Source organism: Cnephaeus nilssonii (genome assembly GCF_951640355.1).
Source record: "Cnephaeus nilssonii genome assembly, chromosome: 6".
Taxonomy (NCBI): Eukaryota; Metazoa; Chordata; class Mammalia; order Chiroptera; family Vespertilionidae; genus Cnephaeus; species Cnephaeus nilssonii.
This window is the reverse complement of record NC_137077.1, coordinates 73,393,878-73,412,466: the sequence shown is the minus strand read 5'-3', so window position 1 is coordinate 73,412,466 and position 18,589 is coordinate 73,393,878. Positions and strand designations below refer to the sequence as shown.

General features: G+C 33.5%; 1 protein-coding gene across 3 annotated transcripts in view; it reads left to right on the top strand.

The window, feature by feature from the left end:
- PPP1R12A (protein phosphatase 1 regulatory subunit 12A) overlaps positions 1-18,589 on the top strand; it is a 153,019-nt gene that overhangs the window by 101,322 nt on the left and 33,108 nt on the right. For 2 of the 3 annotated variants that reach the window (XM_079775925.1, XM_079775927.1), the window contains exons 9-14: positions 5,009-5,133; positions 10,607-10,822; positions 13,380-13,474; positions 14,273-14,377; positions 15,462-15,629; positions 16,030-16,206. In XM_079775925.1, the coding sequence (XP_079632051.1) occupies positions 5,009-5,133; positions 10,607-10,822; positions 13,380-13,474; positions 14,273-14,377; positions 15,462-15,629; positions 16,030-16,206 (886 nt within the window). The remainder of the gene's footprint in view (positions 1-5,008; positions 5,134-10,606; positions 10,823-13,379; positions 13,475-14,272; positions 14,378-15,461; positions 15,630-16,029; positions 16,207-18,589) is intronic. The other variant, XM_079775926.1, reaches the window with a different exon arrangement.

Sequence of the window (18,589 nt, the reverse complement as noted above, 5' to 3'; positions counted from 1 at the left end):
GTTTTTATTTTTACCCTCTAGGAATTGTTATGCAACTTGCTTTGTTTTACTCAAATGTTGTATTTTTTAGATTTGTTCATATCTATAGCTTTATCTATATAACTTAACCCCTTAGTTGCTATATAATATTCATTAAATACATCCATTTCCCTTCTGATAAATACATACCTTATTCCCATTTTCTTGTTGTTGCAAATAATGCTGCAGTAATCATTTGTGTAATTGCCTCCTTGTGTATAAGTGCAAGAGATTCTCTAGTAGATATACTTTAAAATTGAAATAATAGTCACATTTTCTTTATTTTTTTAGTTTATTTTTAAATTAAATTTATTGGGGTGGCATGGTTAATAGGGTTATATAGGTTTCAAGTGTACATTTCTATGATACAAGATCTATATATTGCATTTTGTGCCCACCATCCAAAGTCAAATCATCTGTCACCAGATATTAGTTAGTCATGTTTTCAATTTTCATAGATGCTACCAAATTGCTTTACCAATGCTGCCATAACAGTTTACATTCTTTTCCTTTATATAGTCAAGGAAATTGTTTCTATATTTTTTCTCTCACACACATTTTTGTAGATTTTACCAAATTGCTTTTATTAATTAACATTTATTATCTTATTCTATATCAGTTAATCACTCAAAACTTCTGAATAGCATGAGATTCCATTTGACAGTCTTTGAATTGTATAACCTAATGTTTTAATATAACTTTCTCAGAAAAAAATATACCATTTCCAGTAAGATTTTTAGTCACTGAAAAATCTGTCATCATTAACAAAACCAGTTTGGTCATTGGTAAACACAAAATGAAACCCTAGAATTTCTTATACTACCCATATCTCTTCTAGAAACAATAACAGTTTTGAATCACTTTATTTTTACTCAACAAAGTATTTCATATAAGAAAATGGGTCCTAACCCGTTTGGCTCAGTGGCTAGAGCGTCGGCCTGCGAAATGAAGGGTCCTGGGTTCGATTCCGATCAGGGGCATGTACCTTGGTTGCGGGCACATCCCCAGTAGGGGGTGTGCAGGAGGCAGCTGATCGATGTTTCTCTCTCATCGATGTTTCTAACTCTCTATCCCTCTCCCTTCCTCTCTGTAAAAAAATCAATAAAATATATTTTTTTTTAAAGAAAAGAAAATGGGAGACGCTAAAGTTTAACACATGTCGAGGAACATGTTTCCCATTAAAAACGATGTTGCTAAACAGATACAGACTAGCTTTGTTGACAGGTGATTTGCTTTGGATCCCCGCTCCTTTTTTTTTTCTTTAAGAAAGACTGCTAATCGTACAAGTAAATTATTCTTCAGTAATACACAGAGTTCATATATATGTATATGTATATATATATATATATATATATATATATATATATATATATATATATACATTCTTGTCACTTAGGGCTTAATTTTTTTTTATTTATTGCTGTCACATTGCTGGTTAGGTAAGTACACCTTTTTCCTTGGTGAGACAGTAATGTGGGTAAAATTGGAAGCTAAAGCAACAGGTAGTCATTGAATATTATCATTTATTTCTATAACATGCTAATTAAAATGTTTCTAATTATAAAAGCAAATTATGAGAATCAGCATGCACAGTATTTAAGAACATGGACTGATTCATGCATTTAATTGTAAGTGTGGTTGATTTATTTAATTTCAGATTTCTCTAAAATCATGGTTCTAATAACTGCTTTATATGGGTACTATATAGTAGTCAGTTGCTTTATGTGTTGGTTTTCATATAATGTATAAAATTCTACACTATTGATTTAAATATGATCAATATACATACCAACCTAATATCACTTCATTTAAATTTGTGCTATTTCTCATGTTCGAGATGAAACAATATCATTTAAATTTAAATTGTCCCATTTATTTTTGTAAGTACATAATGTTATTTTTTTATGTAGTTAATCTCATTGTGCAACATGCCTTGGCCCCCAATCTATAGTAAAACATATAATCAGGAATTAGATTATATGCACATGTGAACAAAAAAGCCAGGACTAACACCCGGATCTCCTAATTTGTCAAGTCTTTTACTACTCATGGTAGAATTTAAGAACTGAAAATCCAGGCATCTCAAAGAGATTTTTGATATATATATTTTTAAATCGGTCCCTTCTATATACTTCACTGTTCAATGGTAGGCACTGAGGAGCTATTTAAAACAAACAAAAGACAGATATAGACTGTCTTGCCACTGAATAGCAATTTTCCTGACCTCTTTTGGTTGAAATTTCCTTGCTTGTAAAATGAGAAGAATCTGACTTGATGATCTGGACAGTTCTTTAAACTCTACTATTCTATAAATATAAATAGAACTAATTATCATCAAATTGTATTGTATCAGTTCCTTGTTTGGGGCTTAAGCATACCAATCACTCTCTGCTTAGTTTCTCACTGAGCTAAGTTTAAATGTTCCTCTGAAGCATTGTACTATGATAATTTTGTTCTTCCTGTTGCTAATAGTGAGTGGTGCCAGGAAAATTTGACTCTATCTTGAGAATTAATCCATGTAAATGCTGTGTGGCTCCTTCTCTCTCTTTTAATATCAACAAGACTTTATCATACTTTTATTTGGCAAGCTTAAGAAAGTAACCATTTCCCTGTAGAGCTACAGCTTGATTTGACAATTTCTAAACTGTTTCTTTTTTCTACTTTTTGTATGGTTATGTTCTTGGGAAATTCTTTGACGTAAAATAACTATTTTGCTGAATTTTCTTTCACAAATTATGTATTAAACCAGTTTTTAAATTGGTATTCTTTTTATAAATCAGATGAAAATAGGAACTTAACCAAAAGTATAATTTCCTTTCAAATAATTTATAAATTTGAGAAGTAGTTGAGGGAATGAGAAAAGGGAGTTATATTTTTGCTTTTAGGTTTCTTTTCCACTAGGACTTGGAAAATTTTCATTCTTCATTGAAATCAAATGGATAGAAAGATTTCAGCAATGTTAATAATGTTTACTTAAGCTAGATAGTAGACACCTGGAGTTTGTTTCATTATTCTTAAACCATAAATGTTTACATACATGCATATACATTCTTTGATTTGTATATTTCACTGATAAGAAACAAATTTTTAAACCAAAATCAAATAGGGCGAAAAGAAAAATCTGTTGAATTTTATCTTTTATTATTTATGTATTCGACTAGACTGTAAACTCTGTGCAAATAAGATAGTTTGTCTTTTCATTGACTGATACATTCGCAGGACCTAGACAGTACTTGCAGTTTGGAGACAACAAATATTTGTTGAATTACTTGCTCCATTTAAATGGATTATTTTCTAGGAAGATGGGCTAATTAGATTATTCATGATTTGTATTTAACTGTGCTGATAAGCTTAGCTTCTGTTGAAGGAAAAGAGGTATTAGTTAACAATGAAAATAAATTTTACTGGACTGAGTCTAGCTGATTGAGTTTATTTGAAAACCTAAGGTTATAGTAGTTTTCAGATGTGACAGTTTGACCATGTCCTTGGGTATAGTTTGAGATATGCTTTTCAACTTATTAACATCTTATGGATGTTTTTGTAGTTACAAATAGAAGTGAATGAATCATTGCAAATTCAGATTGTTGGTGGGATGAATATACTTGCCCCAAAGTCTACTTAAAAGTATAACAGCATACAATAATGATAAGATGGAAGATTTTTTTTGGAAAGCTGATGATCTAAAGGAGGGAATAAGGTAGTACAGGCAGTCCTCAGGTTACATCGGACTCAATGTATGTCGTTTCGTGGTTACGTCGCTATCTCCCATTTATTTATTTTTTAAAAAGTTCCATCATTTCGACGTATGTACATAGGTGCTTTATGTTTTTTATTATTTATTTACCACAAGTAAAGGTCAGGAATTGTTATCTTTCTTTTAAATTTTTTTTTACTGTTTCACTTCATTACTGCTGTGTATGTGCTCCATGTGAGTGACATAGGTGCTTATGTAATGTAGGTGGGTTCTGACTTACGGCGAAAATCGCGTTATGTCGCGCCGTAGGAACGGATCTCCGGATCTCCAACATAACCCGAGGACCGACTGTATAATGAAATTGAGTATTTCATAAGGCTTGAAAGCACTGTACTTCTTACTCAAAGTCCTACCCCATTTTGAAACCAGAGGAATACTTTAAAACTAGATAAAATGACCTTTGACCATTTGGAAAGTAACTTTTATAGTTCATTTATAAATTACAGTTAATTTAAAGATTTAAATTGTATGTGACCATTTTGGTAAAAGCCAGTCTGATTTATATGTTCAAATACAATCCGGATTTTTTTCTATCATCAGATTGATTTTTCTAATATTTTCAAAAATCTTTCTCTAAGTGATTCATTACTAGTTAGAAATTGTCTTGATACATTGTGAAAAGACATTTTACCTGATATGCCCATTTAACTATAGACTTTTTAGGGATGAAAAGGCATGTTTTTTATGACATTTGAAGCATACTTTTTGTCAGGAATCTAAGCTGATTTTTGACAAAAAGCACTTCTAGATTTCTGGAATAAAGAATATCAGCTTTAGATATATAAGTTTTTTAAACATTAAAAAATTGCACAGCTCTTGTAATATTTTTAGTTACATTCAACTTATGCATTCAAGTTTTAAATATTAATTTAAAAGATGTTTTAAATTTTCATATGTTAAAAGTACAAAAGTCAGATTCTATTTATGCTTTTTTATTTTTTGAAGTTTTGTTGTATTTTTCATGTTATTTACTTTAACATATATATTGAGACATTTCTAGAAACTCAGTTAAAAATTTACTTGTTAAAAGGGATAATAATAGTGGAACAAGACTTTAAATTAACAAAGCCTTAAACAAAAATGGAATATAAAATTGTATTTTCCCAGCCATTGAAACCAAGTTCATATAGAATCTGGACTCTTCCTTTTTTTTTTTTTTTTTTTTATTAAAATAGATAAGACAAAACCCATGGCTTCTGTAACTAATGCCAATTTTTTTTTTTTTTATTAAAATAGATAAGACAAAACCCATGGCTTCTGTAACTAATGCCAATACTTCTAGTACACAAGCAGCTCCTGTAGCTGTTACAACACCTACTGTGCCATCTGGTCAGGCAACACCTACATCACCTATAAAAAAGGTAAGCCAAAATTATGTTTGCTAAAAATGCATATCTTCTGTTTAAATACCATTTAGGTTAACACATTAAGACAGTTCTAAATTTTTATAATTTATCCCAAAAATATTTAAGGTTTGGAGTAAGAATATATTTTTCTTTAATTCGACTAGATTTCCTCTGAATCATTATATTTTTATGCTGTTTGCAGTTGATATTATAGTTAATAGTTACCAGAAATAAATGGTGGAAAGATTAAACTTTTCATATGAAAATTAATAATCATGGTAGTTTTTATTTCAGTTGAAACTGAGAAACAGATTTTTTTTATCATTTATCTCTGTTCGGCAAAGGTGCATTTTTGTAGTTTTACATGAACATTAAATTAAGCACAAAAAGTACTACCACAAATCAATGAGAAAACTAGAATCTAGATTTTCTAACTCAATACAAAGCACTAAGCATGCAAGTACGGCATACCAGAAAAAGCATGATCTTTGATGACAAATCAGAGATTAGCTCCTGACCCCACCTGTTTTAAGTTTATGCCTTGAGTGAGTTACTATCTTCCTTACCTGTCAAAAAAAAAAAGATATCTATAATAATAAAAGCATAATATGCTAATTAGACCAGACGTCCTTTCTGGTGAAGCCTGGGCTGCAAGGGAAGCTGGGGTCCCAGGTGCCTGCCGGCGGGAGGGAAGCCCTGGTCCCGAGTGGCAGAGGGAAACCCAGTTGCCAGAGGGAAGCCGGTGCCAGCAGCCGTGGGAAGGAAGGCCTACTCTTGCACGAATTTCATGCATCGGGCCTCTAGTGTATATATAAACAATAATTAAAGTAAGTAAGTTAACATTGTAATCTTTGGTTGAGAGTCTGGCTAGTAACTAAAGCTCCCAAAATGTTAATCATTTCTTCCTCTTCTCCCTTATTCTGTTCTCCATTTGTTCTTTGTCCTTCTTGTTTTCTCACCAAACAGTGCTTTTTAACTAGTGTGTTCATCTTTTTAAAGACTTTATTTTCCCTCTACTCCAGAACCTGTACCTATTTAAACCCAAATTTAAGATTAAGAGTTCTGTGTTGTTGTTTTTTTACCTACTTATCTGTTTTCAAAGACTTCTTTTCCACCAGCCCTTACTTATCTTTAAGGAGTATACTCATGTACCACTTTGTATATAAACACAAACACTCACGCACACATGCACAAACTCACACACATACCTTTTTTGTGGAACCATTTAAGAATTGGTTACAGTCAATATAACACTTGGCTGTAAATACTTGAGTATCTCATAGGCACAAAGTCATTATCTTTCACTCCCACACTAAAATTATCATACTTAGGAAATTTAACTTTGATATAATACTATTATCTACATTCACTAATGTGCAGACCATACTCAAGATTTCCCCAGTTTCCCTCCTGGTTACAGTTATGTTTTCCTAACTGTTTTGTGTGGTGTTTTTTTTTTTTCAAATCAAGGGTGCACTAAGGGATTGTAGCTGTCATTCTCTGCCTTTGGATTTTTTATTTTGTTGCTTGTCTGACATTATTTGATTTGCATGGGTTTGAGGACTGATGTTAAATCCCTATAGTGTTTCTATCATAGTGTTAGTCTTGCTAATCTTTGGACTTGGCTCCAAGTGGTCAAAATGTGAATCTTTTAAAATCATGAAGTAGAGAATTTTTTAAAAATCTATACTGTTGGTAATAATCCTCTTCTACAACTTTCCCTAAGGAAATCAATAATGTGAATTGTTAGTGGTAGAAATGTATGGATTTCACTTGTACAGTTTGAGTATCAGGAAACTATATGAATGAGTAGTTGTCTTAACCTTCTGCAGTCTAGAACTAAGGGTTTCTTGAATTCATCTAGATCCCATGTTCATATGATTAAAATTATATATGCTTTCAAATGGAATTCTCCAGCTGCTTCTGGAGAATTTGGTTATCATGCCATATATAGCTAGTGTCACCACAAGCTGCTTTAACTAAAGTTTTATTTAATTCTATAACCTCTATATACTTCTTCAATGAATACTAAACTTTAGCTCTTTTGATTTATTATTTGTTAGAATGTGGATTATCAAAAGTTCCCAAAAGCTCCATCCCCTTGGAATAGTTGGCCATTAAACTGGCTGTCATTCTTTTGAGTACTTGGCTAAGCCATGTCTTTCTTACCAGAGTCAAATAATTACAATAGATTTCTTGTGATTAATTGTATTTTTCTCAAGCATAGCCCCAGATTTATGGCAATTTACTTCTTGTTTTACGCCAACTACCCTAATTAAAAGCAAACAATAACTCTGTTAGATTAGTGAGCTAATAACCTACTTGCTTATATAATTTTTATTCAGAATTCTGATTTTGTAATTAAATTAATCTGATAAATATTTGCTTCTATACTTGATATTTAGAAATTCGATTTCTCAATTTCAAGCATCATAACCTAATTTAAAGATTATATTGTTTCAGTCTTTTTTTTTAAGGTTTAATAGACAAATTTTATTCAAAGCAGTAAATTCATAGTATACAAAAAATTTGAAGTGTTATTTTTTAATGGTTGGTGCGATCTTTTTATCATTAGTTATGATTTTTAAAGCCTCTTATTATGTTCAGTACTACTTTATGTACTTCAATTTAGATAGTTTTTCTTAAGTTTGTTTCAACCTGAAGTTTGATAACACACCTTCATTTTGTATAGTCCTCAGTAAGATTATCTACAGTATTAGCAACCATTCAAAGAACAAACCATTGATTAAAATCATATTGATTTAAGGCTCATTCAAGTAATATAGATCCCCAAATTAAATGGTAAGATATATGAACTCTCACAAGTTGTGTTGTGTGTTTTTTAAAAGATAAATAGAAATTCAGGGATAATCAAGAATGGGAATTTAAAAGTAAGACTGAGCTAGAGAGTAACAAATTGAAGAATAAGCTGAATGCAATTAATATTTAGCTTGAAGAAGTAGATAACACCCTATACCCAACCACCAGAAGAAACTGGAAAGAGAACATGGGAGATCTGATAATAAACTCTTGGAGTACTTATGTTGCAGGAAACTTGATAATTACAAGAATGACAAAAAGATAAAAAGGGGGGACTGATCCGAAGAGTAGGAAAATCAAAATAGTGCCCTATCATTAAAGTTAAAATAAGAGTTTCAGGGAGTGGGTATAGGTGAGTATTTTAGAGGGGTTCCTTTATATTTCAAATAAAATTGAAAGGTGCTTTTGAATATATACACCAGAACTTAAAAGCAAATTCATGTTGGGCAGAATGGAAGTATGTCAGTCATTATAGTGCAACAAATACTTATTTCAGAATTTATAATACTGCCTCATTTTTTCTCAACTCTACAATAGTAATAGTATTTCATTTGGTGGTTGTGAGAATTAAATGAGATAACCCTGTGAAGCACTTAGCTTAGGGCCTGACACCAATAAACATTTGTTAAATGTTTGTTTTTGTTACAACATTCAATAAATGTTATCTGCTATCAGACCATTTTATCATGAAGAAGTAACATTTGTTTCCAGTTTTGGGGAGGTTCACGGACAGGGATTGGTATCCATGGTCTGTGAACCTAAGCTGGACCACACTACCTGCTTTTGTATAGCCTACAAGTAAGAATGGCTTCCACATTTTTTTAATGGTTGTGGGGGAGGAAATAAAAAGAAGAATATTTTGTGACAAATTCCAATTTCAATGTTTCTACATAACGTTTTATTGGAACACAACCACATTTTTCACTTACGTATTTCCTTATGGCTGCTTTTGTGCTATAACAACATAGTTGAGTAGCTATAACAGACTCTGTGGTCTCAAAGCCTAAAATTTACAATTTGGCCCTTTACAGAAAAGAGTTTGCCAGCGCCTATTCTAGAGGACTATGACTTTAATCTCAGAAATCAATAACCAGTCACCTCCTGAGCATTTTCAATCCATGGAGCCCCTAGTGTCTTACTAATTTATTTTTTCACAGTGTCACTTGATGGAAAGAAATATTTATTTGTTTCATTTATTAAGTAGTTAAGTGCAAATAAGTTAATAATGACAGTTTGTACAGTGTCCAACAGGTGTTACTGTGCTTCTTTCAAAACTTTAAAATATCCCATAGTGCTCCTGTGATTTTGTTCTGCCCCCTGGAATGCCTCAGTACACACTTTGGGGAATGTTGTGTATCATTTGTCTGTTTTCATCCCTATTGATAGGAATTAACTACTGGAAGTACCAGAGATATAACAGTTTTGTCTGGTGAAGTGGCCCTCTGACATCATGGGTGCTTCAGCAAGCTCTATTAAATTGCTAATTATAGCAAACTTTGGCAGTAAATATGAAAGAAAGGATTTTTTTTTTTAAATAGCCATATCCTATGCTTGTAGCAACTATTTAGTTGCATATTCACCATCTATATTTATTTCACTGTGATTGAATATTTAACTTCTATAAGTGAAGTTGATGATGTGAACTAGTTAAAGATAACAGATGTTTCATTTATAGGATTGTTGGAAGGAAAGCCCTGGAAATGAAATTAATACTTGTACCAAAAAAAGTTTTTAGTTAAAATGTTTAGTGGAAAAATCAGAGAGTAAATATAAGGTTATGATATTAAAATATTACTGAAAAAATTGTAACTAGAAGATGTCACTTATTACTTTTTTATTGATTATGCTACATTTAAAATTTTAACACAAATATATAAATGAATTTAAAAAAATTTGAAGTGCAGTAGTTTGTTCATTTACATTCTATAATATTATCTGCTCTATATGCCTTTGATTGTGTTAGAAGTTTATTATATTCTTTACTTTTTTTTCATGCTGAAAGTGGAACTTGTTTTCAGTAACTTTTAAAGATTGGATTATTACCCAGTAACTGGGTTTTAACTTATTATAAAATTATTTTATAAAAGAAAAAAGTTTTGTTTTTTTCATAAGTTCCTTTTCTGTTTTCATACTTTCAATCTATCTCTTTACCTGTCTTATTCTAATTGGCTTTAGTATGAGTTCATTGCTCCTATCATGCCTGTGGTGGAATCAGTAGATCCCGCATCATGGAGGCAGGGCTTGCGCAAAACTGGCATTGTTCTTGTGCCCAGTAAGGGTGAAAAATCTATGGTGAGGCATTTCAATGTGCAAGGGTTTATGTTCAGTTACAACATAACAAGTTTAATATGAATATTGGTTCCAAAGATGCATGGTTTTAAGTCCTTATTGGTGTGCTCATTTCTTTTCTCTGTATTTGCAGCATAATTTTTCTGTGTGATATAAAGTGTGGAGTGTGTTTTCTAAATCTAACTTCTGGAAAGATAGTTCATTCCTTTTTCAGTTTTAGATCTTTACACTTTTGACTAAGACATTAACCTGCTTATTAAAAGGGTTACTCTTGAAACTATTAACTAATTTTAAACTTTTTTTTTCTGTAAACTTATTTCCAGCTTTAAGAATGATGTCTTGATAATTCTTTTTTGTTTCTCCTTAATAATAAAAACAGTTTCCAACCTCAGCTACAAAAATTTCTTCCAAAGAAGAAGAGAGAAAAGATGAGTCTCCTGCATCGTGGAGGTTAGGACTTAGAAAGACTGGTAGTTATGGTGCACTTGCAGAGATCACAGCAGCTAAAGAGGCTCAGAAAGAAAAAGACACTGCAGGTGTTATGCGTTCAGCATCAAGTCCCAGGCTTTCCTCCTCTTTGGATAATAAAGAAAAGGTAATGTATTTCACAATCTGGTTTCTATGAAAACTCTAATGATTTGTTTTCTAGGAACATCAGATCTCTTGGATTTTCTACTATGTATCATTAAATCTATGTATCAACTTAATTCACCTGACTTAATGATTTTTGGGGGGGGGGGTTTGTTTGTTTTTGTTTTTTTACAGAGTGGAAGAGAGAGGGATAGAGAGTTAGAAACATCAATGAGAGAGAAACATTGATCAGCTGCCTCCTGCACATCTCCCACTGGGGATGTTCCCGCAACCAAGGTACATGCCCTTGACCGGAATCAAACCTGGGACCCTTGAGTCCGCAGGCCGACGCTCTGTCCACTGAGCCAAACCGGTTAGGGCCTGACTTAATGATTTAATGTCAATACAAATGTACCTACCTTAAACAAATATCTATATGGAATCATTACATATGATTAAACTACACTCAATAAAGGAACCCTTTATCTTACTTGAGAATTTACAATAAAAGATATCAAGCAGCAAGTTTATTTTATTTATTAGGTAAGTTTTCCAAAGTTTAGGAACACATTTATTCTAGAATGTGATTATTCTAGAATACGTTGCATTTATCTAGTATCTGCAATTTTTTTACTTGCTTTTCCATCTGATACATCACAGGCAATTTTGTCTTAATGAGTAGTTTTAACTATATTTTGAAAGGCAGTATTATATTGCATCACATGGAATGCACCCCAGTTCCTTCAGTGTTATTTTATATAGTTAGATTATTTATTTTCTACTGCATTTTTAGTGCTTGGACTTTTTTTCCATAGAGTTTTTTCTCTCTGTTTAGGAGTGTTTTATTCTATCAGAAATTCAGAAATGGGATTTCGCATCAAGTAATTTTAATATTTTTATTTTTTATGAATTTATTGCCCTATTGTTTCCAACATATATATGAGTGTCATTGTTTAAATACTCTCAACCAAAGTTGGATATATATAATTTAAATAATTTTGTTTTGAATATTGTATTGTTACATTTTAAAGGGTAGAATATCAAGATAGTACCTTATATAACACTAGAGGCCTGGTGCATGAAATTCGTGCACGGAAGGGGGTTGTCCCTCAGCCCAGCCTGTACCCTCTCCAATCTGGGACCCCTCGAGGGATGTCCGACTGCCCGTTTAGGCCCGATCCCAGGATCTTTGACCACTGGGATCGGGCCTAAACGGGCAGTCGGACATCCCTCTCACAATCCAGGACTGCTGGCTCCCAACTGCTTGCCTGCCTGCCTTCCTGATTGTCCCTAACCACTTCTGCCTGCCAGCCTGATCACCCCCTAACCACTCTGCTGCCAGCCTGTTTGCCCCCAACTTCCCTCCTCTGCCGGCCTGGTCACTCCTAACTGCCTTCTCCTGCAGGGTTGATCACCTCCAACTGCCTTTTCTTGCAGGCCTGGTCCTTCTCAACTGCCCTCCCTTGCAGGACGGGTGCCTCCCAACTGCCCTCTCCTGCTGGCCATCTGTGACCACATGGGGGCAGGATCTTTGACCACATGGGGGCAGCTATATTGTGTGTTGCAGTGATGATCAATCTGCATATTACTCTTTTATTAGATAGGATAGAGGCCTGGTGCACGGGTGGGGGCCAGCTGGTTTGCCCTGAAGGGAGTCCCGGATCAGGTGGGGTTTCCCTTGGGGTGTGGGGCAGCCTGAGCAAGGGGCCTGTGGTGGTTTGCAGGCCGGCCATGCCCCCTGGTAACCCAAGTGGAGGCCCTGGTATCTGGAATTTATTTTCCTTCTACAATTGAAACTTTGTAGCCTGGAGCGGAGCCAAGCCAAGCCTGGGGCTCCCTCCGAGGGCGGCAGCCATTTGTGTTGGAGTTATAATTGAAACTATGTTGCCTTAAGCTGGTGAGCCTGGCCAGGGTGTGCGGAAAGCTTTGCTTCCTCTGTTGCCAGCGGCAACCCTGGCCTGCTCTCTCAAGCTCCATTCTGACGCCATTTGTTTGAATTTGTTTACCTTCTATAATTGAAACTTTGTAGCTTGAGTGTAGGCTTAGGCCTGGAAAGGGCAGGTGGAAAGCTTGGCTTCCTCTGTTACCTAGGAAACCTTGCTCTCTGTGGCTGTAGCCATCTTGGTTTGGGTTAATTTGCATACTCGCTCTGATTGGATGGTGGGTGTGGCTGGTGGGCGTGGCTTGTGGACGTATGGTCAATTTGCATATTTGTCTATTATTAGATAGGATAAGTGTTAAGTCATTGGGACTTAATTAATGAACCATAAGGATAGTTTACCTTCTGATACTACATTACTTTAAGTAATCTGTTACAGTAGTTTTAGGAAGAATTTTTCTTATGTTAGAATGCTATCTAATTTTAGATCAAAGGAGAAAGAAAAGAAAATTAGTTTGAACAGGCTGTCCTTAAGTGCTTATAGTACTTGACTATTAATAGGTATCAATTTTAGATTTTAGCTATGGAAATACTATAAAATAAACTGTGATGGCTGTTAAATCAATAAATACTCGTGGCAGCATCTGTAATGATCACACATTTATTTTCACTCGTGGCTTTTTTTTTCTTTTCTGTTTTATAGGAGAAAGATAGTAAAGGAACTAGGCTTGCATATGTTGCACCTACAATACCAAGACGACTAGCCAGTACATCTGACATCGAAGAGAAAGAAAACAGGTAGATTCATTATGATTTGCTTTGTCTTTCCTATAAAGTCTTTATTATCTAGCATGAGAGTTAAAGCATGAGCATTGTTGTAATTATGTGGGATAGGGTTGTGGGAAGAGAGGGAGGGTATTCCTAATAGAATACCAAGGACTCTTGAGGAAGTTCTGGCTTGGTATGTTCATAAATAGTGAAAAAAGGTATGTGGTAGAGCACAGCGAGGTGACAGTGGTGGCAAATGAGGTCAAAAGGTAGTACATACTCTCTAAATATGTAGAACATACAGAAAAGGAGAAATAAGGGTGGAAAAATGCCCTGTTTAATTTAGTTTGTTTTTTTCTATTTTTCAGCATCTAGAGTGTGAGCTTTTTAATATAGTTGTAATCATGTTAAAACCTCCAATTTTGTATCTTGATTTTTTATCTAACATCTCATATACAATCTTAGATGTTAATATATGTTTTCAATAAGCATTGTTTTTCATCAGTACATAATATCTCATATCGTAGATCTGTTGAATTAAAACAACCACTTCCCCTCCTAAAACTATAGACATTTAAATTTCTAATATTTTGTGATCATAATTTAAACTTCTGTAAATATCTTAATTTTCCCCCTATAAATAGCATTATACCTTAGGGATAGAATTTTAGAACTGAAATAACTTCCACTTCTTAATAAATATTCCAAAGTATTTTCCCAAGGGATTTTCTTTTTAGTTTCTATTTCTACTAAGGTTTATTAATGTACAGATTCCTTAACCCTACTTATAAATTATCTATCAGAATCTGAAGTATATTGTTTTCACAGAGACTCTTCAAGTTTGCGAACAAGTAGTTCCTATACAAGAAGAAAATGGGAAGATGATCTCAAAAGGAATAGCTCAATTAATGAAGGATCAACTTATCATAAAAGGTAGTAATATATTCTTAAGTAACTTTTATGTATTTTATAAAAATATGAGGCAATTGGTTTGGATTCCTCAATTTAATATTATATAAAAAATGTGCTTTTAAAAATATATATCATTTAATGTTTAAATAAAACGTTTAAAAACACAGAAAATATATTTTAAAATGACTGAAACTTTGCACCTACTGATGCCTTCCTATTATATTACATTTAGTCCTCACTTAAGGTCAGTAGGTTCTGCTACTTTAAGCAAGATGTCATATGATGAAACCAATTTTACTTTAGGCTGATTAATATAAATAAGAGTTAAGTTCCTATGGCTTCTCATCAACATTATAATGAAATGACATTGAGCGAAACAATGTTATTTGAGGACCTGCTGTGTGTGTGTGTGTGTGTGTGTGTGTGTATAATTAATTTGATATATTATGAAGTATCTTTTGGATTGTAGCATATGAAAAAGGAGCTCCTTATATAATTGACTGGAGCAGTTGAAATAAATCAGTGTCTTAATGGACCTGGTCATTATTTGGTGACCTAGAAATTTTTCACTTGTCTTAGGACTCAGAGCTATGTCTTGAATCAGAATGTTGGTAATTTTATATTGGGGAGGGGGGTAAATAATTATTTCATGGCTAAAAGCAACCAAGAAATAGAGTAAAAAACAAACAAATATAATAAGGCATGGATGACTCCTAAGAATGTGACCCATTGCTGAAATTTTCTTTAAAATGTCGAAGTCTTAACTTTCCTTGAGTAAATCCAAACCACAGTGTTTTTCTCAGACCCAACCAGACATGACCTTATGGTCTGGAACAGTTCCAGATAATGTAAAATATCAGATCAGATCATCTTTGCATTTTGTTGAAAGATGGGGGGAGGCAGAAAAATGATACACTACCAAATTAGTGAAATCATCTAAACTCTAGCAAGTTGTAGGTGCAACTCTTGGTGCTGGAGCTGGTGGTGTATTTAGGAACACAGTTTTTTAGATTTCCCCTAGCCTTGTGAATCTTATAATGTATAGACATTAACTATAGAATACACATACAAACACATCCTATAGAGATATGACTCTTTCCTTTAGTTGCTCCTTTGGTAGAAGACAAGATGATTTGATTAGTTCTAGTGTTCCAAGCACCACATCAACACCAACAGTTACCTCTGCAGCTGGGCTTCAGAAAAGCCTGCTTTCCAGCACAAGCACTACTACAAAGATTACAACGGGTTCTTCCTCAGCAGGCACACAAAGCAGGTGAGTCACAGATACACTTTGTGTTCAGGCTTACTGTGTGCTTATGTATGTGCATGCGTTTTTGTTTAGAAGATTGTGGGGCTCTGGATTTTTTCATTTACCTTGTTAAAATCATTTACAAACAAAAATTGGTTCCAAAAAGTTGCTATGATGCATGTCTGGGGAAAAAAAAATTAGATTCCTGAATTACAAACTTTCCTTGAATTAGGCTGCTTAAAATATAAATTTCTCTCTTTGACAGCTCTGGTTGAGCTTTTTGGATCATAGTTAAAAAATGTCTTGCCTTGTATTTTAAAAAAATCCATCCCTGTAGTCACATGTTTTTCAGCTGCTAGAAAGTGCTTTCATTGTTTAGCTGTTTTCCTTTTCTCTTTTTGTGTTGCTGCTTGTGATGCTATAGTACCTCAAATCGTTTGTGGGCTGAGGATAGTACTGAAAAAGAAAAGGACAGTGTTCCTACGACAGTGACCATTCCTGTTGCTCCAACTGTTGTAAATGCTGCAGCCTCTACCACAACCCTGACTACAACTACTGCTGGCACTGTCTCCTCCACATCAGAGGTCAGGGAGAGACGCAGGTGTGTACAGGTCCTAATAGAACTGCTGCTATATCTTGCCCAGTGATGAAAGTTGTTTGTTTTGTTTTGTTTTTGTAATCTTGTGAAGTTGACCACCATCTCTCCATTAGGATAATAAAGGAAGTAATCTATATCAGCTCAGAACTATGAAAATTGATATAATTAGCCATTAATTAGCATTCAGGCTTGCTTACCCACCTAGAACAGAATTGATGATTTTGTTTAAAGGCTTTGAGACAAACAGTTGTCTTTTTACTTAGCCATCTTACTGTTTTTAATGGTTGGTTTCATTCAAAATATTTTTGTAATGAAGATCTAAACACACATAATCACACTCATGGAAAACCAGATGCGCCCTAGCTGGTTTGGCTCAGTGGATAGAATGTTGGCCTGCAGACTAAAGGGTCCCAGGTTCGATTTCAGTCAGGGGCACATTACCCGGGTTGCGGGCTTGATCCCCAGTAGGGATCATGCAAGAGGCAGCCAATCAGTGATTCTCTCTCATCATTAATGTTTCTATCTCTTTCTCACCTTCTCCCTTCCTCTCTGAAATCAATAAAAATATATTTTTAAAAAAACACCAGATGCAACATGACAAAAACAGGTGTGTTTTTTTTTATTATTATTATTCTCATTGTTTCCCCTCATTATTAAGAAATCTGATGGATGTTAAACGGTTTTTGCTGTTACCTTTGAGAATTTCATTTTAAGATTCTCTTGGTGAAAAATGGTTTCTTGTGCATATGTATAAGCCAAACACTTTTAACTATTTAATTTATTCACTTAGTTTTAATTCTGGTATATAGAAGGCACTCATTAATTAAATATTTTTTAGAAGCTATGAATTTATTTTGTATTCTGCTGTCACTGGTATGGAATCATAGATGTGGAAAGGATATCTTCTCAATTTACAGAAGGATACTGAGATCCAGAAATAAGTGACATTTCCACTTTTATTTAGTTAGTGTGAGAGCTAAAGCTACACCCAAGATTACAGAAGAATCAGTACAGTCTTCTTTCTGCTATATCATTCATAGTCCCTAGCTTTGAATTTAAAAAAAAAAAAAAAAAAAAATATATATATATATATATATATATATATATATATATATATATATATGTTTTTTATTGATTTCAGAGAGGGAGGGAAAGATAGAAACATCAATGATGAGAGAGAATCATTGATCAGCTGCCTCCTGCATGCTTCCCACTGGGGATCGAGCCAGCAACTCGGACATAGGTCCTCCTTATTCATAGGTCCATGCTCAACCACTGAACTACACTGGACAGGTCCAGCTTTAAATTTTGTTTTTCCCCTTAAGAAAGAAAAAATGTGGGAAGCTAAGTGTAACCTTTTTTAGATTTCACTCTTGCAAAATTTAATTAGCTACATAGCTGATATTTTCTTCTAAAATACCAACCAGGTTAACTTTGTTTTATTTCTGACACATAGTGTTCATAAATGGACAGTTTTATACAGCCTTTGTATTTGGTGCTTCAAAGTGCATCCTTACAGAAGGATTCTTACAGTAATATTTGTGGTGAACATATAAAAAAGTAACAAAATGTTATTTTTAATGTTTTCATATATTTTTGTGGTGAAATTTAATAATACTTCTATAATGCCATTACAAGTTGTTTGAACTTTGTGATTGGAGTACCTATATAGGTCATATCGTATTTGAATTATTCCTTCTTTATTTTTCTATAAATTTAAGTCAGTTCGGGTTATTTGAAGTGTTCTTAATAAGACTATCAGCCAACAGAAATTAGAGAGGCAGAGGCATCCATCATTCTCTTTTAGTAAAAATAAATTTGAGTGTTTTGCTTTTATGGGGTGAGATCACCAAGGAGAGAAAGGGTCAGGAGTCTTTGTTTTTTTTTATTCCTTGCTCTGCCTTAATCCTAAAGTTAGAATTTTCTACAGGTCAGAATTTCTTCTGTAAATTGAAGTATTTGATTTACATAATTTTTAACTTCCAGAATCCTTTTTAACTCTAGCATTCCATGCTTTTTAAAATTCTTCAGTGACAACATCTAATGAATATATATACCCAGAATCATATGTTGTTTCAGAACAAATTATAATTCTTAATCTCAGATTTTTTTATGTTGTTATAGAAAGTTGAGTTTCAACTTCTTAGAATTAATCCTAGAAGACAATAAGATTGAGAATTAAATATTTAGAGATATAATAAGGACAGAGCAGATTCTAATAGCATTTAGAAACAAAATGTGCCTATTGACATTTTTCCTAATCTCTTAAAGAAAATTTGTCTTACCTTGTTTCAATAATGTTTGCAGTAATATTGATGTTTGTGTTTTGTTTCATGTCAAGTATTTGTTTGCAATTTTGAATACATTGTGGGCCTCTTCTGTTCGT